Below are 22457 nucleotides of genomic sequence, written 5' to 3'. Positions count from 1 at the left end.
CAGTGAAATTTTTGCAGGTCAAGTAGCCATACCAATCATTATTTTCATCCTTGCCAAGATATAAATGCAAAAAACTTTTGAATACCAATTAAGTTACAGCTTTTTCACATATTTATCACCATTGAATGATGTTATAATACAGCTTTTCCACACACAAAAATGCTTTAATGTTGAAATAAAAGTTTTAATAAGTCAGAAACTGAAGTAGATACTCTAAATTCTGTACATTAGTAACAGTAGAGGTCTGTCATCAGCCCTGTGGCAACGTATTTAACCATGATTCCCAGTATCCCAACAACTGATTTTATTCCAATCTGTTCACATAACAAACTTTTCTTCCTTTCTTTTTTTTTTAGCTGAGCCATCATGCCACCTGTTGGCAGCTCAGCGGCAGCTCAGCTAGGGCCGGGAATCAAACTGGCGACCCTGTTGCTCAGAGCTCATGCTCTTGGCTGAGCTCTTAACCAACTGAGCAACAAACATTTCTTTAAGTAGAACCCTGATGAAATTCTATTTAAGGAATCTATCAGAAAGTAGAATATTGATAAGTCACATGCATAGTACCATAGCATTAATGATTAATATATAGTCCTGTAGTATACTTACACCATAAGCAAACACCTCAGGAATAAAATGAAACTGGTAAGAGTCTATAAAAATGGAATCACTCTACTTTTAAGAAACTGTTATCTAACAATTTCATTAAAACTATGTTGCAAAGTCTTTGCAGTGTTTTCCAAATTCACTGCATTATCTCTGGTTACAAAATTTTACCCCACTATTACCAATTGCATTGCATATTTTAATTATCTATAATTTCTCCAGTTAAATTCTTCTAGCTACACAATGTTCATGATTAATCTTACTGAAACAAAAACTGAGTGTAATGATAACTGACCTAATAATTGGGCATGCTTACTATTATTGCCGTCTCTTCAGAAACCTTCCGTTGTTTAATTTTTTAGACTTTTGATCAGTGATGTAAAAGCATCTTCTTATGTGTTTTTAATCTAACCATAACTAAGCAAAAACCCATGGGTTTGTCCACAGTGTTTGGGTTAGTTACATCAGGTCACAGAGGGAGAGAAGGGTGTGGAGGAAACAGACCAAGCTTTGAGCAAAGTGCACTTGAGTTCACACTCCAGCTCTACTGTTTACCAAGTATCCGACCCTGCCCAAGCCCCTGAAGTTTCAGTTTTTCCTTCATCTTTAAAGTGTAAATATTAATACCTTCCTAGAAGGGTTGCTAGGAAGATTAAAAATAATCCCGGCACAGAGTAAATATTCAACAGTAGTTGTTACTATATGAGTATTAGCTAGCAGGAAGACCTTATGTGATTATCTTGTGGTCTAAAGAAAATAAGGCTGCTGGGTTTGGAATGCTACGTAGATTTATGTTTGTATCTCCAAACTGCCAAAACTCATCAAACTTTTTATCAGAAGAATTAAATAAATTTGGAAGCCATATTGCCCCATAAGGGAAAACGTGACCTGTGATGTTTAAATACAATGACACTGTGTGATTTCCATCGTCCATGTAAATGCTATGCACGGACAACCTGTCAATCAGAACATTTTTCGGACATTATATTTACTAGGAGCAAAGGAGAAAAGTTGGAAGTGAAGAAGAACAGAGAAGCAGCCGCAACCATAGTATTTCTGACTACTAAACCGCTTTACTTGTCCTTATCCTCAGTACGACTTTGTCGAGCTCCTGGATGGCAGCAGGTTAATCGCAAGAGAACAGCGGACCCTGCTTGAGTCTGAAAGAGCAGGGCGACAGGCGCGGTCCATCAGTCTCCACGAGGCCGGCTTTATCCAGTACTTGGATTCTGGAATCTGGCATCTGGCTTTTTATAATGATGGGAAAAACGCGGAGCAGGTGTCTTTTAATACCATTGTTATAGGTAAGAACAGCCTTCAGAGCATCTTTTCCCAGGCTGCAGCCTCAACACTGTGTTGAACGAAAAACTAAATTGTCTTCACCAATTTTGATTGATTCCTAGGGTGTTGAAAGCCTGACGTTACATGTGAGTCACATTTTTAAATTGTTCATTTTTGAATATGGGACAAACCATGAAGCACAGAAAGAAAATATTATTTGGAAATATCTTGGAGGAGGACAGCGCCCCATGAAAACCCTTAAAAACATCTGCATGTGAAATGGCAATGCTTTGCTTTCCTCTTTGAATAATCTAGCATAAATGAGTCCTTTTGGGTTATGAAGCAAGCCATCCATACTTCCTTCAACGTGCAGCTCAAAGGATCAAAGTGACACAATGTACCTAGTGTGAGAAGCAGACTATACAAGAAGCATTTCTTCTTTCTCTTTTCTTCAGAGTCTGTGGTGGAATGCCCCCGAAATTGCCATGGAAATGGAGAGTGTGTGTCTGGAACTTGCCATTGTTTTCCAGGATTTCTGGGTCCGGATTGTTCAAGAGGTATGCGAGTTAGGTTGTTGTTTTTTTCCCCTTAAGCCAATATAAATAAGCCATGGAAACACGAGTAATTCAGAAAACTACCAAGACAGGAAAGAAAGGGGAAACCCTAGCATATTACTTGTTCCGACGATGTCTTTTCTTTCGGAATCTCGGTTGAAAATGTGGCTGTTCATTCTTCTGTCGTGTTTTGTTTCACAGCAGCCTGTCCGGTGTTGTGCAGTGGCAACGGGCAGTACTCAAAGGGCCGCTGCCTCTGTTTCAGTGGCTGGAAGGGCACCGAGTGTGACGTGCCGACGACCCAGTGTATTGACCCGCAGTGTGGGGGTCGTGGGATTTGCATCATGGGCTCTTGTGCTTGCAACTCAGGATACAAAGGAGAAAATTGTGAAGAAGGTAAACATGTCAATATTTACAGAAGCCTATTGTTACCTTCGTAAAAAGAAACAGATTATCACCGTCATCTATAGTTTGGGGGGTGAAATCTTTCTATATGCCTCCTTATGAAAGTAATTTTGATTTCCATAGTTATGGATGCATTGTTTTATTAACATTTGAACTGATATAAAGAACAAATACCAAAGAGCCCCTTTGCTCTTTTTCGGTGGTGTGAATAATAATTCTTTTTTTTTTTTTTTACTCTGAGAAAGTAAGCAGCAAACAGTTGTGTCTTGAAACCAACAGTGGACTGGTTTGAGTTTTTTGTTTTCTTTTTTCTTAACAGGTTTTCATATTGATGCCAGCTTTTAAATCTAGCATTTTGGCATCTCTAGAAAGACAGAATATTGAACATAATATACTAGTAAAAAAGTATGACATCATGGGTTCATTCCAAACTGTATTCATGATGATAGTCAAGATGCTATACTGTGAAGTGCAGTTGAATTTTTTTTTTTTCACAAAACAGAAAGGCACCATTTCCGTTCTTCAATCAAATTGATTTTATTGATCTGCACACACAAAGTAACACAATTAAGTCTCTGGAATTAAATTTTCAGGCCATTGACCCGACAAGTGTAAAGTTTTATTGAGTCAAATTGCTAAATTAAATCTCGTCATCTACAGCACATTAAAGTGAATTAAGGAGGATAGAGAGTATGCAACTCATTTATTTCTCAAACAGTTTGAGGGTCCCAGATAGCTGTCAGCACTCAATGGTCGAGGGTTAGGTCAGCTGATACAGTTTTGTTAGAGAGAAGTCAATACTTATTACTCTCTGATTAGGCAGAACCGAGAGCAATAGTCTGAAATCTCAAGTGCATATGTGTGTAATTCATGAAAATTACAGATCCTTGCAAGTGTCTCAGTTACCTAAATGGCATGACTCTTAATGCTTTATTGTATAGTGCTTTACATTTTCAGAAGCAAGTTCTTGCAAATGGTAGGTAAATATTTGAGTATCCAAAATGTTTATATAAAGTAGATTGGGATTTAATTCTTTATTCTGCATGTAGTATGCATAGCTTCTAGGTTTAATCATTAAATTGTTCTCTGTTCTTTACACCAGCTGACTGTCTAGACCCTGGCTGTTCTAATCATGGTGTGTGTATCCACGGGGAATGTCACTGCAATCCAGGATGGGGTGGTAACAATTGTGAAATACTAAAGACTATGTGTCCAGACCAGTGCTCGGGTCATGGAACGTATCTTCAAGAGAGTGGTTCCTGCACCTGTGATCCTAACTGGACTGGCCCAGACTGCTCCAACGGTGAGGTTCATAAATGCAGTACAACCGAGTGCTTCATATAGTGCAGCTGAAGATTAAGCTCTTGTAATTTCTATTATTAAATTTAATACACTTATTAAATTCAGTACCGATTTTATTAAAGTGAGTATAGAAATAAATATTTTAAAAATGACATTTGTTGTCTTATAAAAAGGAAAAAAACAGGCTTAGTCAACTTGGTATTAAAATTTCTTCTTTAATATTATGGTAAGAAATACTCTTTCATTTGTGTAAAGTAGTCTGGCTTCGTAGTCTGGCTTCTTAGCTCTCAAGGCCTGTGTAGAGCTTGGGGATTTAAGCACATGGTCTCATAACAGAGAAGCCTCCATTAAAAATACCATCAAATAAACAATATACATACCAGGACTGCCAAAAAAATGTATACACATGACTTGTATTCATCTTTTGTTATCTGTATACGAGTATATTGAGCATTACAATTTTAATACAGTTTTTTTTTCCTTTCTTAAAATGTGTATACTTTTTTTGTCACCCTCTGTATATAGGTATTATGATGTATATAATGGTTCAACACTGAGTGTTTAATTATAATGCAGGCATATCTTGGAGATATTGCGAGTTCGGTTCCAGACCACCACAATAAAGTGTGTATTGCAATAAAGCAAGTTGTAATCTTTTTGCTGGTGGATAACTTGCCTTCATTTTTTCTAAAAAATACAACATCTGTGAAGTGCAAAAAAATGAGGTATGCTTGTATTATGTAATAATTATTACATAATATAAATTATGTAATAAGATGATTGTGATAGAAGTGGCAGGTAGTGGTTTTATTCAGTCAGGTTTTATCGAGCACCAACTGAGCGTGGCGTTGTGACAGGCCCTGGAGGGATAAAAGAATAATGAATCATTCCTGCCTTCTAGAAGAGCGGGTTTCAAATTTTTTGATCTTGACCTAAATTACCTATGGCCTTTAATACTTTTTTACATTGTGATCTAGTATACATAGTATACATAACTGAAACAAAAGCTTTACAAAGTGATATACACTGGATCTTTTTTCAAGTCTATTCTATGCTTTTTTAATTCTGGTTGCAACCCATGAGTTAATTTCATGACCCACTTCATTAGTCACAATTTGAAAAGATGCTGTTCTAGACTAGAAAGAAGATTACAGTGTAACTGGGGAGATAAGATGAACACACATGAAATACCTAGAAACCAATACATTCCAGTTTAATATTTTATTGAGTGTTAGATGGAATAACATGTTAAAGTCGATCAACATTTAGAGAAGTGACCCTGCCTTGATGCATATTGAAAGCTTTCAAGGAGACTTTTACTAACATTTCTTGCCTTCCATTAAAGATTATATTGGGTTGTCAGGAAAGTCATGATGTATTTTCCTATGTTTTTCAATGCAAAAATGCGTCATGACTTTCACGACGACCCAATAGTTAGTGTGGGGGTGGGGAGGAATATTTTTTGACTCAGGGAACAGAATTAGAAAGTACTTAAGAGTATGGACTCCGAAATCAGATGCTTGGATTCGCATCTGATCTCTACTACTTAGCTGTGTAACCTTAGGCAAATTACTACATGCTTCAGTTTACTCATCAATAAAATGAATTTAATCGTAAGCCATGCTTCACAGAGATGCTGTGGGAATTACTTGAATTAATGCGTCTAAAGTACTGAGTATAATGCGTAGCCCATAATAAGATCTAAATATAAGTACCACCACCACCACTACTACTATTAGCAAAGATACAATAGTGAGAATATCTATCTACATGGCACAGTGAAGACAAAGTATTGGGAGATAAAAATTGGGCTGGGCCCAATTATGGGGGACAAGTTTAGAAATGATGGTTTAGACCAGGGGTCAGCAAACTGCAGCTCGCGAGCCATGTGCAGCTCTTTGGGTACGCACATGTGGCTCTGAAGTAAAATTGAAAATTAAAATATAACTATCATAATCTCATTTATAAAATTTTAAAAATATTATTCACATAATGGTGATGTAAAAATATATTTATAGCTCTCGAATAATTTTTAAATTGTTGTGAGAGACAGGATTGGCTTTTCCAGGGGTTGGCAAACTTTTGAGACGGAATGTACCCAAAGAGCGACATGTGGCTCGCGAACCGCAGTTTGCCGACCCCTAGTTTAGACAACGGAGAATTCACTGATAGTAAAGATGGGTGCCCACTACTATGATGAGAATAGTATTTTAGAACCATCATGTAGATTACATGTCAGAGTATGAACAGTGATACCTTGACAACTGGAAGACAAATCAGAGAGCTTTCCCGGAAGAGTGAAGTGAGGAGAGCATGGATTACTTTGGAGTTCATAGAAATGAAAAGGATAGACCAGGGACATTTTAAAGGAAAAATAGACAGGATTTGCTGAAACAAAACAGAATGTAGAAGTTGGTGAGAAGAGCTGAAAGTCTGAAACAAAGGATATTGGAGTTCATGTTAATATTCTGAATGAGGCAAGAAAGTTGGGAGGGGTGATGCTCATTGAGTAGGCCGAATGTAGTGGAGGCAATGCGAAGATGGGTGAGAAATAGAGGAAATGATCATTTCTGCTTGGATACCAAACTATCTGATCCAAATTAAATGACACAAAAAAAGAATAGGAAGAATGAGTAGACAAAAAGGAAAAGTGGAGGAGGAGAAACAGAAGAAGAAAGAGAGAAAGGAAGATGAAGAAAGAGGACAGATGTTTTTTAGCAGTTTGAGTAAATAAAAACATTCTACATAACTTAGTTTTAGTAAATGAGTCTAACTACTCTTAAGCCTACCCAATCTGAGAGCCCTCTTCTCTGAATCCCTGTTGTTGAATGTCAGGTAGTTTAGAACAGGATATTGGGGTCGGATTCTGGGAACTGCCTGGGTTGGCCATTCACTAGCTGTTAGGATGTTGGTCAAGTTACATAACTTCTCTGTGCCTCTGTTTCTTTGTCTGTAAAATGGGGATAATAATATTACTACCTTATACAATTGTCGTAAGCAGTAAATGAGCTGATGATGTGAAAAGCACTATGTGCCTTGCACATAGTGAGTATGCAACAAGTATTAACCATTAATAGTAGTAGTGATGGAGGTAGTAATAGTTAAATAGTTATGGTAGTAGAATTCTAAAGGATAACAGTAGTTTGTCAACTGAATTCCTCATCAGTTCAGGGGAGCTTCCACATACAAGTATGGAATGGATATAGATAGTTCCCCAGATGTGAAATGATGAAATGCAAATTATTTCATCTATTCTTATAACCTAATGGCTTAAACCTAAATGAAATCTTGCTAGATATCTAATAAACATATTTATTTTCAGAAGAAAAAAGAAAGACTAGTAATTTTTACAAATCACTTTTTCCTGGCGTTTTGAGAAACTTGGGTGATATGTCTGCTACCCTGTGGATCAATATCAGCATGATAGATTTCTTCTACTTCACATTGAATCCTGAAAGCCTAAGCTAAAGAAAGTTTTGTATAGGCTGATTTGTAGTATTGAAAAACGTCTGTTGAACCCAGAAGTATAAATATCCCAGTTGAAGAAACAGCTTTTGAGTTTTCTTCCTTGCTCTCCCTCTCTCATTTCGTTTCCCTCTTTCTTTTCCTCTACCTCCCTCATCTTTTGGCCATACAGTTTTGGAGACAGACAGGGTTTATAATATGTTTTTTATTTCTTCATAGAAATATTAGTTGATTCAAATAACTTGAAGAAGTCAAAACTCTGGTTAGAAAATGCATGACTGCTAGAGCAAATAACACGCATAGGATAAATAAGGGTAAAAAAAACGTGAATTGGCGGCTGGATTGTAGAGGGCCTTGAATATCTCACTAAAGACTTTTAGGAAATCATCACCCGCTGTTTATCAAGCATGGTTTTATGGCATTATTTTAAATAACACATTGACTTGTTTTATCCTCTGTTCTCAAAAATATATTTTGTGATTACAAAAATCAAAATAGGCATTTAGTTATTTCTGTTGAGTTTTTATTTTATTTACATTTCCAGCTTTTATACCAAAAAAATGGATCCTCCAAAAAAATATCCACTTAAAGTTTATGGATATAATTACATGTATAATAAAGCTACTTAGTTCAGGTCTCTTATGTCTCCAGTTACTAAAATATGCATAATAATACTAGCTATAAAGTAATGCTTGTTGAAATATTGTCATTCTAATTTGTTTCCCACAATTATCCAAGTAGGAAAGGAATAGTGAAATAGCCCCTTTTTTGTTTCATATAAAGTTATTTAACATTACCTGAATTATTTTATGAAGGACAATTTGTAATGTATATTATATAACTCAAAAGGTAATTCAGTCTTCTTCATAAAATGATATTGCTCTGAATAGCAAAAAAGATATAAATGTTAATCAAAAGATTAAATTGGCTGCCAAAATCACTGTCATTATTTTACATATTTATACTAATTTTTATGCTGATGTAATTATTTTGCTATTGGAAAATCTAATTATACCTGTATATAAAATGACTTTTTAGACATAGCAAGTGAAGATCTTCGCCCTATACATTTCTTTTATTAAATTTATTGGGGTGACATTGGTTAGTAAAATTATACACATTTCAAATATACAATTCTATAATACTTCATCTATATATTGCATTGTGTGTTCAGCACCCAAAGTTAATTCTCCTTCCATCGCCATATATTTGGCCCACTTTACCCCCCCTTTCTTTTTTACCCTCCCACCCCCTTGCTTTTACCCTCTGGTAACCACTAAATTAATTTCTCAGTACATAGAATTGAATAATGAGTATAGTATGCCTTTTTGGAAGAAAGTAAGCACTGAATAAACTTTGCTATTAGCTGCAAAAAAGACAGAAAAGTTAGTTAGAATTATTAGTAAAGATCTCAAATACTCATATATATGTCCTGTGAAAATATCTGGATTTATATCCCTCAAAGTTATCTGCATGTTGCACAGTTCTAATTTAAAGTTTACACAAACGTTGTTAATTTACATCTGTGACTAAAAGTTGACTAGCAGTAGAACTCTGAATTTCTAACTAGCTGAATTTTAAAGCAACACACTTTACCAGCTACCTCTTCTGTTATTGTGGACATGACCTTCAGCTATCTAAATTCAATAAGAGTCGATTTTACACCTGAAGAAACATTTGGTTAAGCTGCTAAAAGAGAAGAAATGAGTTATTTCCATCGGAAAGTTTACAGGTTTGAAAGCAACAGGATTTCCCTCTATCTTCATCAGCAGTTTGTCCATTAATTAGCCCTTCAATTCCACTTCAATTAAATTAACTCTAATTAATAAGTTCATTACAAAGATCAACGCACCTTGCTCAAAGCTAGTGTGCTAAACGCTGATAAACACCTTCACCCTAATGAAAAATTGATTAGATTGAATAAAAAGGGTACCTCAGAAAGAAATCTCTGTTCTGGAGCCGAGTTGATGTTCTATTCCTCTGAAGTTAATCACACCATCTTAGATCTCTTAATCAAAAATTTAATTCAAACGAGGGAGAAAATGTGGCATGAAAAACACATACCACTCTCTTTCAGTTAATAGTCCTGCCTGTTGTTTATAAGAAATGTTATAACTCTCATAAGTGCCTTGATAGGGTGTTTAAAATTCTGCAGCACTGTGAGACGAAGAATGATGGTGTCTAAGAAATGGGCAATGAATGGGAAAATAGGAACATGTGACTACATAAACAGTTAACTATTTTTTAATTTAAAAATAACTCTGTAGTCCATTTTCTGTGTGTTAGACATGACCTCAGGGTATTAGTGTCAGGCATTTGTATTGCAAGAACACCAAAACTAAACAATAGTCATACAATCTTAGAAAGAGGAGATATTTAATTTTATTTAATTTTATATGTAGAGAGTAAAAAATAAAATACCCATCAAAGTTCTCTCTTTCTCGGCCTCTCTCTGTCTCTCAAGTGGATCTAGTTAAATAAAGCTCTTAAGAGAAAAAAACCAAAAAACAATTACTTCTGACACCTGAATTTTTTTTAAAGAACCTAACCTTTGGTTATAGCTTTTAAAGTCCTTTAGTCACTTGTGCTCCTTTCAGTAATTCTAGTTATTTTTAAAATCCTTGTTTTTCAAATGACCGAGTCAGTAATTATATGATTACACTGGTTTTCCACTAAGGTTTTGCTAAGAAACTTGTATCTGTCAACAATACAAATTTATTGAATAGGAAAAACACAATTTCTTTTATTTAACCAGCATGTTTGTGTTTCAGAAACACGCTAATGTACATCATATAATAGATTCTTTTTAATGAAAGTTTCTGAATCTTTTAAAAATTTAAACTGTAGGATTAGAAATAATCTCTTTTCAATTCTTGCTTTAGGGGTGAAGCCCAACTCCTGTAAGATGCCTCAGGCACTGAAAAATTTCATTAATTTTCTATTAATTCGATGTAGGATGTGTATGTGTGCATGTATTCTTAGCTGCCCAAAGATACTCTCAGATACGTGTGTGTGTGTGTGTGTGTGTGTGTGTGTATTTTCCTCTCATTATGAATCATGTGTTTTGTTTTGTTAGTAACCCATGTGCATGTGTATACACACATACATATAATACAGGAAATTATTTATAATAAAATTGTCATGTGTATTTTACGCACAATTATGACAGCATATAAAATTAAATGAAGAAAAAAGTAAACGTCCACCATTTATATTCCTAGTAGTCAATGCTAAAATGGATTTAGTGTATGAATACTTATGATTGATTTTCAATGATTGTGTTTTTCACCTTCACAAATATGAGTTTAAGATGTAACAGTGCTTATGAATTTCCCTGCTCACTCCCTACTACTCTTCTCTCCTGCTCTGCTTTCTCTTTTCTCAATATAGAAATATGTTCCGTGGACTGTGGCTCCCATGGCGTTTGCATGGGGGGAACTTGTCGCTGTGAAGAAGGCTGGACGGGCCCAGCATGTAATCAGAGAGCCTGCCACCCTCGCTGTGCCGAACACGGAACGTGCAAGGACGGCAAGTGTGAATGCAGCCAGGGATGGAATGGAGAGCACTGTACCATCGGTAGGCCAGCCACCCTTCTGTATCTGTCCTCCACGCGCAATGAAAGAGCTCAAAGCGTTTGCTGTTTTTCTACTTGGAATAGCTGATTTCTTCTTATTAATTTTTACTCATCTTTCATAAGCAGGAATTACTTCATAAGTAAGGTTATTTTACAATGGCAATTTAGTTATTTTTAGAAACACTTTAACAAGTACGAGCTATAAGAATTTTTTGATTAATTGTTTTTTGTGATGGCCACAAAAACTGATGCACATGAAGATGATTTCATTGCTTGCTTCTATAGAGGCTACCATTGAATATTGCTCTTTAGTGTTTCATAACAGCAACATATTTCACTTTAAAAAAAAGAAAAAGAGTCCAATATGTGGCCTTTTGGCCTCCATAGATTCCAGAATCACACCTCTTTTCACGTGTCGATATAGTTGAGTCTCTAAAAAAGAGGTTTAACTTTTGATGACTTTATTTTGTAGTAGCACAAGAAATAAAGTAGAATAAAATGTACCAGCCTAGCTGTTCTTAGACAAATTTCTGTGCCTAGCACTTCTTGCACAATATGATGATGTTCATCAACATTTGTAGATTAAATAAAACAATCCAATAGATTGAAATGAGTACATAAGTGGTATTTAGCATGGATACAGAAGTATCCAGAACATATATAGTATCATATTTTCAAGGTATTCAGTGCCTTTGATTTCATCATTTGCATCACTAAAAAGAAAACATTTAAATAAAATACAACAAAAGTAAGCACAGTTGACCCTTGAACAACACAGAGTTGAACTTGCAGGTCATTTATATGTGGATTTTTTTCAATACCTGCACTATTTTCCATCCGTGGTATATATTGTGCTATGCCATTTTATCTAGGGGACTTGAGCATCCACAGATTTTGGTATCTGTGGAGGGCCCTGGAGCTAATTCCCTGAGGATACCAAGGAACAACTTAAGTTTTGAGGGAATCAAAAGTTATATGCATATTTTCAGCTGTGCAAAAGCCAGTGCCCCTAAGGTATGCATTGTTCAAGGGTCAACTGTAACAAATTTCTACCTCACTTCCGTGAAAGTGTACAATATTAATTATACATGGCACAGTCCTACAAAAATTTCATAAGTTGAGGTATGACGTTTCTCCACATTGTTTGTCTGTAGTGTAAAATTGGATAGAAATGTTAGGGGGAGTCTCAATATCTTTAAAGTTTTCTTCTTTCAATGCATCTGCATTTTACGTACTTCACATTTTTGCTTACAGGAATTGGTTAGCCAGGAATTTTATCATGGGAAAATTGAAATCACATACATCTTATAAATTGTCACCATCGAAGCTTTACAAAACGTCTTTCTAACCTTACTGACATTCCTGCCATTTGTTTCAAGGATCCCACGACCACCCGTGCATGTGGTGACCCGCTAGAAGGGCCCACAGGGCACAGAGTAGTTGTGCTCACAGCTCAGTAGGTATCAGGAAGGGAAGAGACCCATCAGGTGGTGTCTGGAGAAACGCGTGTACAGGCTCCTATGTTCCTCCTCTCTCACCAGGAGAGGTCAGGTGGAGCTTGCTTCTTTCTCTAGCAGTGAAATGCATCAACATGTGTTGCAGTGTTTCTGCCCAGGGAAGCCCATCAGAGACTCAGAATTAAAGGTTTTTATTGGCGCCACTCATAGAGGTAGCCTCTGTCCGCCACAACCACCGAAATTCCCCGCTCTCAGAAGAAACGCAGGTGTTCGGTGCTTCCGGTGGGCACATAACCTTATCAGCGTAGGGGACGGCCAGCTTTCCAGATGCCAACCAAGGGCCAGCCCTGCAAACTCTTAAAGATGTTAACTCTTACTAGTGAAACACACTTAGGGGCTCACTTGTTGAATGACCTTACTGCCTGCAGCTGGGGAAATGTGTAGTTCTCGCGAGGTCAACTGCAAATGCACGTAGTCACAGCACCTGCAGAGCGTCCGTCCCCACCGTTCTGATAGGGCTTTCCCCCCATGTGCTCTCTAAGGGAGGCTTCCTAGGCAATGGCTGCCTGTTGTGCATGCGAAATATGTTAAGGCAGAAAAAAGTTGACAACCACAATTTGTGTATCTTTCTGTGGATGCAGAAGACAGTGTAATACTCCTGTGACCAAACAGTGGCATGCCCAAATCCCAAGATGCCCCTGTACCAGAGGAGGGCAGGAAAAATATGGCTCTGGTCATGCTCCCTCAGATTTCATGGCTCCACCATCCCCATATCCAGTCAGAAGAAGTGAATTGATTCCAGCTGGAGGAAAAGTTTGACTACATGTATCCTAGGAACTACAACAGACACATGTATGTAGAGCTTAGAAAAGCAGGAAGTATATATACTGTAAAGTTCTCCATGGGCAGATGTAACTTGCCAACTCACAGCTACTAAACAAATCATTCTATTGTTGTCCTCACTGACCTTGGCAATATTACATGGTTAGTTTCTCACAGTTAAGCTGTCCTGGAACAACTTTACAGTTGTCTGACAATGAACAGGATTTTTGTCATAATTTAACATATCTCGCCATGGTTGTTACTTCTATTTCTGGTGTTTCATTTTATTTTGTTGTTTTCATACTGCGTAGGATTAACAATGTGGAAATAAAGGAACTGCTTTATTTAAAAATAAATCCTAGGAGTGAGCCTTTTAAAAGATGTAGAGAACCTTTAAATCATTGTTTTGCTCCTTTATGCTATTAACACTGTTATTCCAAATTTTGGCACACAGAGAGCCCATTGCTTTTCCCCTGTCTACTTGCTACCTGTGTATATAATATGTCCACAGTGACGCCTCATGGCCATTCTAACAGAGGCCTTTGTGAGCCCCTGATTAAACAACCCAGGAAACTGTGAGATGTTTTTTCTCATTCAGGATAGTTACTGTGCATGCGTTCTCCTCAGTTTCAGCACTTAGGCATCTGGCTGAAAGAAGCTGCCACTTTATGAAAGAATACTCATAAATCAGCAAGATTTTTTTTTCTTTTTCCATATTATGTGCCATCTCATTGAATACAAACAGGGAGGTTAATTGAAAGAGAGATGGAGGAGAAATTAAACAGTTAGAAGCAAACAGAAGTTCCCAACAGAAAGCAAAGAATATTCTTCATTAGTCATCTTACTGTCTTCATAACTGTTCATGCTTTCATAAAACCATAGGCATTTCGATAGTAAAATAGGTTATGAATTTTGAGTATTCACTGAATACCTTATCTACCTGGAAGGATTTCATCCTGATATTTTTATTAGTGTGTTCATATTTTCCTCTCTTTATAAATCATGTGTCCCTAGTTCATCTTCTTTCCTGGGTTAGACTTTGACTAGTGATATAGGCAGACAGAAAATGAAACACAGGGAACTCTACTTTTAATAATATTATGATTAAAATAATTATTTCTTCCTTCCTCCCCCAAAAACATTGATGGTTATTGGGCCCTTTCATAAATAAAGAGAAATTGCATGATTGAACCACATCAAAGAAGCACCAGCAATTATGACTAACATACTTTAATAGTACTAGTACTAGCTTAAACGGTTCTATATATTGTGGGAGTTGATGAGGATCAAGGTCAAATATGCAAACCAGGTGATAATTGTCTTGACCTAATTCATTAAGTTCACCATCAATGAATTTAACTGGAACCAGAGTCTAAAATCATGTGAAGGCAACTCGATTGGTTTGTCTCTTTTCTTCTTGCTTAGCTAGAGAGGGGGAAACTGCTCTGATTGGCCTGTGGTTGGAGTTGATTGGATGTAGAAGTGATGCCAATATCATGCCAGCCTCTGCTGAACAGATGTTCGTAGGCAGAATCCATAACTTTTAAGTTCAATGCTAACTGAACATCCTAGGCAAAGATAAATCCTAGGTACCAAATTTTGAGTATTACTAACCTGTAGTTTCCCCTTCAAGAACTATTCTTTTTAACGGTTGCTGAATAAATATGCCCCATCAGCCATCCATTTGTTTCTGAAAGTATTGGAGGCTGTAAGTGAGGTTGTGAACTGAAGAGGTGGGAGGGAGAAGGAGGGGAAGCTGATTTTGAATAACACTTTTGATTGTTACCTACCCTGGAGCGTTGTTATGAAGGTAAAGAAGGCTCACAGCTCCGTAGAGGGAGAAATTGTCTTCTGAAGACTGATTGGCATTTCCCATTTCCTCACAGACAGAAATGGAGAAAATGGTCTTAAATTGTTGAAATGTTGGTTAGATATAATGTAGAATCTCAGGTGGGAAAACATACTTAAATCCCAAGAACCCAAAGAAATTTTTGAATCTCCATTCCAATACACTTTAGCAATAGCATCATTATTTAAGTGTGAAACAGTTGGGCCAGGTGGGGGGGGGGAGGGTTGAGGAGTGTTTTTAGGAAGAGAATGCTTTGTAACTTCTTTCCAGTCTCTTGAATAGTGTCCCTATCTGAAGTACCCCTTGAGGCCTCTTGCAATTATAGAACTTATTGATCATTTCTACTTTATTTGAAAATTATTAGATTTAAGCATGGGGTTCCCTTTTTATTCTCAAGTTCATGCAGCTTTTATTTTTATTTTTCCTGTGGCATTTGCATGCCTCAGTTACTTTTCATTTAATAATTTAATCATTTCTTTATCCATTAAGCAATTATTGATGATCTCATCTGTGATATTTGAATACGATTTCTTTTGATAATCAATGTAACAATGGAAAAAAATGCATGGACTTTGAAATTTTTTAAAAAGTTATGTTTTCAGATCAATTCTGTGATTTATTTACGATAACTGATGTTTTAGCTGTCCTTAACGTCAGTTGGGTTTTTTTTCAAATGTAAAATGATTTTTATACCTATCATGAGATTTTGAAGCAGAATATTCTACTATTTAAAAGCTTTTGGAATTTGAATCCTTGCTGAGCCATTTATATAGTGTGTGACCTTGGTAAGCCATTTAACCTCTCTGCATATGTTTCCTCATATATGAATATTTTGTACCTCATAGGGTTGTTAAAATCAAATGAAATACTAGACTCTAAATCACTTATTAAAGAGACTAGCAAATAGAGTTTCTAATTTGCTGTTAAGTATAAAAGAGACAAACAGCAACCCAGACAATGTTGTGAATGCTAAACTTAAAAAAAAAAATAAGTAAAACAAAATTTATGTCTAACAAATTTACCTTAAAGAGTTAATGAAGTTTCTATTTCATTTTTAAAAACCGTAACCATGTCTCAGAATGGATATGGCTTACCAAGAAGTAAATATGTTTGGGTTTGAGTTAGAGAGGTTTGCCTTTTAAAATCATGGTGATGAAAGAAAGGTGGAGCCTATTATGATATATTTCTTCTAGTAATGTCTGAAACAGAAGGGTTGTTTATTGAGCTACATTGATTTTCATGTACTTTCAGGCAATTCAAATGGAAATTTGGCCTGGGGGAAATCCTAATTCCTTTAAGCTACAAAAGACCAGCTATTTGTTTTTATTCTAATTCTTCAGTACGTTGGGAAACAAGATCATTAATGATCACAAAGACATGCTTTGTTTGTTCAGACAAAACGTAGACATACAGTCCTGGCATACCTCTGTTAAATACCATGGTTGCTGTGGGCTTTGGGATGCTGGAGAGTAGACACTGAAAATGAAATACACACAGCTGGAGAGTTATCTGCTAAACAATATGGGAGTAAAAGAGAGAAAGATCAAAACTATACCAGAATGGACATGCCTTAGATTTGTTGTTCTAATTTTTTTCTCAGGATAATGGTGAAGAATAATACTGTTAAATTAAAAGATAGGTGACAATTTTGGGGGAAAAAAATGACCACTCTGATATAAACTTCCCTTAGGTTACAAAATCAATATTTTTTGTAACTTTTGTAATGTTCCCAAATTGGGAATCATATCCATAATAATATATAATATGGAAATTCCAAAAAACTATCTTTTTACATTTTATTCAGACTTTAGAGTTCCATCCTAACAAGTGAATATAGGGTAGTACATTACCTTATATAAGCAAATGATTGCCCTGAGAGATATTTGGTTTCACATCTGTCGATGTGATGTAACAGTTAAGACAGGGATCTCTAGTGCCACCCGCCTGGGTCCCTGATGGGCTTGTGTTGTGATATATTTACTGTGAAACTGGTGAAGCTTAAACATCAAGACCCCTCACTTGCACAGACCCCTTCCAAGATCTCCAAAAGGGACCATGGGTTTACATAGTTGTATGTTAATATAAAACTTTGCCAATCAGTTGATATCTTTGTCTCTTTCTGCTCCATCACACTTTTCCTTGTGTAGGATAGCACTGGAATGACTGTGGCACATATTCAGCTAAGGAGAATTTGAGCTGGGGGTACGTTTAGTTTAGATTTAATTGGATGTATTTATGAGGTGTGAAATCATTGCTGTCTGTGGTTGTTATTGCTAGCCATCCAGGAATATTCCTACCACCCGCTGACTCACCTAATGACATGAAAGTACAGGGTCAGAGATTATATGAAGAAATTAATTTGTCCCATGGAGCCCTGCCTCAGAAGTACATAGATAGTGGAGGAGAAATAAGGTTTGAAATGTATGGAAACAGAAGTTAAGTCTGTAGAAAATTTTTCTTGTAATCAGGTCTGTTGTAAAATGTCTGATCAAAACAGAAGGTTGCTCTTGTCAAAGATACTTGATAATGGAACTTACACAATTATGAATGCCATAATTTTCTCTTTTCAATGAATATTTTCTGAGGAATTTATCAGGACTCCTGTATTTTGGGGGCACAAACCTATAGCAGTGCTACAAAATTTAGTTCATCAGGGTGTGAAGTCACATCTGTCATGCATCCCAGTGTGTCACTGGATCATGTGAACATGCCAAGGAAAGATTCTTGCTTATATGACATGAAGTACCGATATTGACAAAGATAACATAAAACTCATAATATTCTACTGTGAGGACATCACAACAAAATGGTTAATGAATGTCATCAGTTCAAAGAGTATTTAAGATTAGTTTATTATACAATAAAAAGCCTTCCCAAATTTCACAGTAATGTCAATAATTACATGACATTACTAATAAATTTTGAAGCCAAATGAAACTTCTCTAAAGTATCAATAATGAAAACCATATTGAACAGTCACATTGAATAAAGCCTGAATTGTTTTTCTATCTACTCCATAGAAAATATTACAAAATTATTGTCTTACAAAGAGTAAATATAGCCCCCAAAATATTGGAAAATATTTATTAAAGACATGTCATGAACTTAATTTAAAAATTTATGCATCATTGTGATATCTGTGGTATTTATCAGCTTAAAAATGATAATTGTGATTTTGTTTCCTCATTCTAAATAATTACTCACTTTTGTACCTTATTTCATATTCATTATTTGGTATTCTTTTTCTTAAAGAGCCCCCCCCCCAGATTATATAATTTCAGACCCCACAAAACTTGATCTGCCTCTGTTCCAGGCTAGGTTTCTTGATAGCTATGTAACCTTGGAGAAATCACTTAAGCTCTCTGTGCCTCCATTTCCTTATCTATAAAGTGGGAATGAAAATAGTACCTACCTCATAGAGTTGCTGAGAGTATTAAATGACTTGAAACATGTAGAAGAGAGCTTAGAACAGTATCTGTCACAAAGTACACACCACTTAGATGTTACTCATTGTTGCTGTGGTTGTTGCTAGAGAATTTGGACTGAAATTAATAAAAAGTTGATTGTGAGTGACTCTTCCCTACTGAGTCTTGTCTTTATGTAGAGGAATTAGCCAACAGAAAAACAGGAGTGCATTCAGGATGCAGGAACCACTACTTCCGCCCTCTTCCTGACCCACTAAAGGTGTGAACATAGATGCCTCCATCTACCACGCACAGTGGAGGGTGGGTCATCAGGAATCAGTACGCATGGCATTGAGTGGAAGGAAATTCTGCTAAACTGACTTGATTGGCAGTACAAATCCAAACAGGCTAAAAAACCTCTCATGAAGTATGCAAAAATGAGAGCTTCTTCAGATCCTTCCTCCTCTACAGCCACAGTGACTCAGTCATTTGACATGACAGAGAGGATGGCGATTCCTAAGAGAATCGTGAACAGCTCTCTTCAGAGGCCATGGAGTATCGCCCATGTTCTGAAACCCAGGCTGATTTTGAGATGTCTGTTACTTCCTTTGAGATAACGTTCGTATCCATTTGGGGCCGCTCAATATTATCTGTTTCATTTTAGCCTAATTTATTCAGTTAACAGTTTTATATACAGTACTTCATCCTCTGTAATCCCCTCAGAATTGGTATTTTTTAAATGAGGTCACTTAATCTCTAAAAATGCAAAACTAGTTTCTCTGACCTTTCTGAAGGATGGAGGCCCTATTTTGTTAGGTTGTCAATGCTCTCTCTACTCGGTTTCAATATATTTTAAGCTATCACAAAGATAACATCCATTTTGCTAGTCAATTTAAGAACATTTCATGGTATACGATTTTTGTGAAGAAGTAGTTGGATAATGAGTGGTATGTTGTTTACGGAAATGATAGCTAGCTCTTGTGCTGTTTTAATTCGTTTACCCTTCCAGTGGTTTTTCTCTTCACTAAGCAAATTGTTCTCTTGTATTCATTTGTTTTTCTTTTCATGTACCAGTTTCAGCATACCAGGACATGAAGCCATAGGTTCATGAAGTTAGTTGAAGCTGGCTTTGAAAGCAATGGCGTATCTGAACTTTAAATTAAATTAGTCTTTCACTCAGTGTTCAATAACCCATTGAGTGAGAGAGTAATTTAGTGGTCAAAATTTGAAACGTTAGTTAGTTTCACTTTGTTTCTCCCATATTTTATTCTTAAATACTACATGTCAAAGTTTTTGCATCCCTTTTAATTTCTACTAACTTTGGCAACCCATAGCCTATAAAGCTTCAGGGTTGTTATTAACTTTGACTCTTTTTTGTGGAGTGCCTCGCACCTTTAACTTTGCGGCATCCCATCCTCCCTTATCTTTGTTAACCTGCCTGCACAAGTCACGTCATGTCTCACGAGCCCCATTACAATTACATCCTCAGTCCAGACAAATCCTCTGTAAAGTTTGAATTCAGATCTTCACATAACTTTTGCTCCTGATTTGCTGTGTGACCTTCAGTAAAATCGAAGTCCCCAGGGCCATCTTGATAAATGCACTCTCATCATATTGACGATTTATTTCCCTAGACATCTTTCTTTACCCCTAAGAATGGGAATAAGTATAGGCACAAACAACTTTCACTATTAACATTAGGTATTAAGTCCCCATTTTGCTCTGTCCTATTCCTTCATGCTGTAATTTATTCTCTCTAGAAAGAGAGGCACAGCCTAAAGCTGAGTGAGAGCTTAACATCACATGGCAGTCGTACTACTGGGAGGGATATTTCAGTGGCAGTTGTATTATTTTGGGAATGGTTCAATGTGTTCTATACTTTGAAAAAAAGGGGCATTTTTTTTTTAGGACTTCTAAAAATCCATTCTGAATGTAGGCAATTATTTTGTGGGTGAATATATCTGGATTTAACATATATCTTTGCATTCAGGTGACTGACTCACAGCCTATAAGGATGAGAATTATGCGTTCTTCAGAATATGTTTTACATATTTAGAGTCACATGATAATAAATTCTATACTATGATGGTTATTTATGCACAAATTCTCCCTCCAATCTCCTCCTGTGGTATAAGTTGGGTCCCAATAATTCCTATAAATTAAGTATATTCCTACTCAGCTTACTGTTAAGGTCCACTGGTTTTAGGAGCAACTATGTTCAGAAGAAAATGGAGGGTTAAAGCCACTGTCATTTTTATCAAATAGGAGCAGTGTATAAGAAAATGCTGGTTATTTGTATTCTTTTATGATCACTTAGGTGTCGCTGAAGCCTGATTTTCTAGGCTTCATAAACCCGATTCTTTCCTTTCTTACTGTGTTGTGTTTATTTCCCACCACGAACTTAGTGGTTTTCTAGCTAGTCTTTTTCAGTCTCTAAAAATAATTGACTGTGTAGGTGCTCTGTGTCTGAGAGAGACTCTAATCATTATCTCAAGGAAATTTTTGAATCTGTTAATTTGAATTAAAATGTAATATGCAATGACAAATTGTTAAAATATAAATATACCCATGCCTAGGATTTCCTATTTGCTTCCTTAAACCTCATTTCTCATCTTAAGTTAATTCAAACTGTTTTTTAAAAACTTATGGAGAGACATGCTATCTGAATAAAACCAGCCAAATTATATGTCAAATTTGTATTACATTGTTTTATTAAAAGCCTGTCATTGTGTTCCTGCACTAACATACTCGACAACATCTTTTTCAGTCTGGAACACCTCATTGATTTGCATCTTTTAAAACCCGTCTAAGACTTTAATTTCCACTAAAATCCAGTATATAGAAGGTCGTAATGCTCAATTGACTGGATCTACAATTTAACCAGAGTAAAGATGAAAAACACTCCTTTCAATTCTTGCCAAGTTCATCAGAGCCTTTTATTGAGAAGTTTAGGTCCAAGGCATTTGGGAGTGAAACCAGGTGCAAAATAATATGTTGTCAGCTATTTCACAATATTAGCCAGGACGAGAAAGAGTATAACTAATGCCAGGCTATAAATATGTCACATTCTTCCTACTACTCTAGCCAGCTAGATAGTGAAGTGTTAATGTGAATTTTAAGGAATTTCCATATATGCAGACATTCTTACTACCTTGGTGGAGTAAATAAAACATCAGAACTTTGCATTCAGTGTAATGTAAGGGTGGAAGAATTAAGCCCAGCATTTTAAAGAATATGATTATGCCTTCCCACAGTCGTACATTAGTATCTTTTCAATGGCAGAATATATCCCTGTTGTGTCCTAAATATGGCAAGTGGAAAATAGCCTCTTTTCATCATAAAACAGTTCCTTTTCCGCCTACCTGGCTTTAAAGTACAAGTTATGGGGTTAGTCCATACAAAAGCCATGGCTTTCTCCCTTGTCATATTTACCATACTATATTCACATATTACAGTGTGAGTAGATCCAGTCTTTTTTTCTTTTGCTCTTGCTCATGATGGGTTCATTGACCCTCTTCTTTTTGAGTGCCTCTTTAGAGAAGCTGGAAAACAGCTGTCTGAAACACGGCTATTATTTCTGGGGTTTAACAGACATGTGCCTTGGATAAATTAAGGAGCAGTCAAAGGAGGTCCATAAATATGAATCCTTTGCCAGCTGCTTTTCCATTAAACTCTTTTGGTTGAATGAAATTAGGAAATAATTATGTTGGTGGGGAATCTACTATATCCAAATGCAATATA

At 36.2% G+C, this 22457-nt stretch overlaps 1 protein-coding gene across 8 annotated transcripts in view; it reads left to right on the top strand.

The window, feature by feature from the left end:
* TENM3 (teneurin transmembrane protein 3) overlaps positions 1-22457 on the top strand; it is a 605620-nt gene that overhangs the window by 486212 nt on the left and 96951 nt on the right. For all 8 annotated transcript variants that reach the window (XM_019658769.1, XM_019658771.1, XM_019658770.1 and 5 more), the window contains 5 exons: positions 1697-1907; positions 2340-2441; positions 2640-2834; positions 3946-4146; positions 11001-11186. In XM_019658769.1, the coding sequence (XP_019514314.1) occupies positions 1697-1907; positions 2340-2441; positions 2640-2834; positions 3946-4146; positions 11001-11186 (895 nt within the window). The remainder of the gene's footprint in view (positions 1-1696; positions 1908-2339; positions 2442-2639; positions 2835-3945; positions 4147-11000; positions 11187-22457) is intronic.

The sequence above is a fragment of the Hipposideros armiger genome, unplaced genomic scaffold, assembly GCF_001890085.2.
Source record: "Hipposideros armiger isolate ML-2016 unplaced genomic scaffold, ASM189008v1 scaffold_289, whole genome shotgun sequence".
In the NCBI taxonomy this organism is placed as follows: domain Eukaryota; kingdom Metazoa; phylum Chordata; class Mammalia; order Chiroptera; family Hipposideridae; genus Hipposideros; species Hipposideros armiger.
This window is presented reverse-complemented; position numbering and strand designations above follow the sequence as displayed.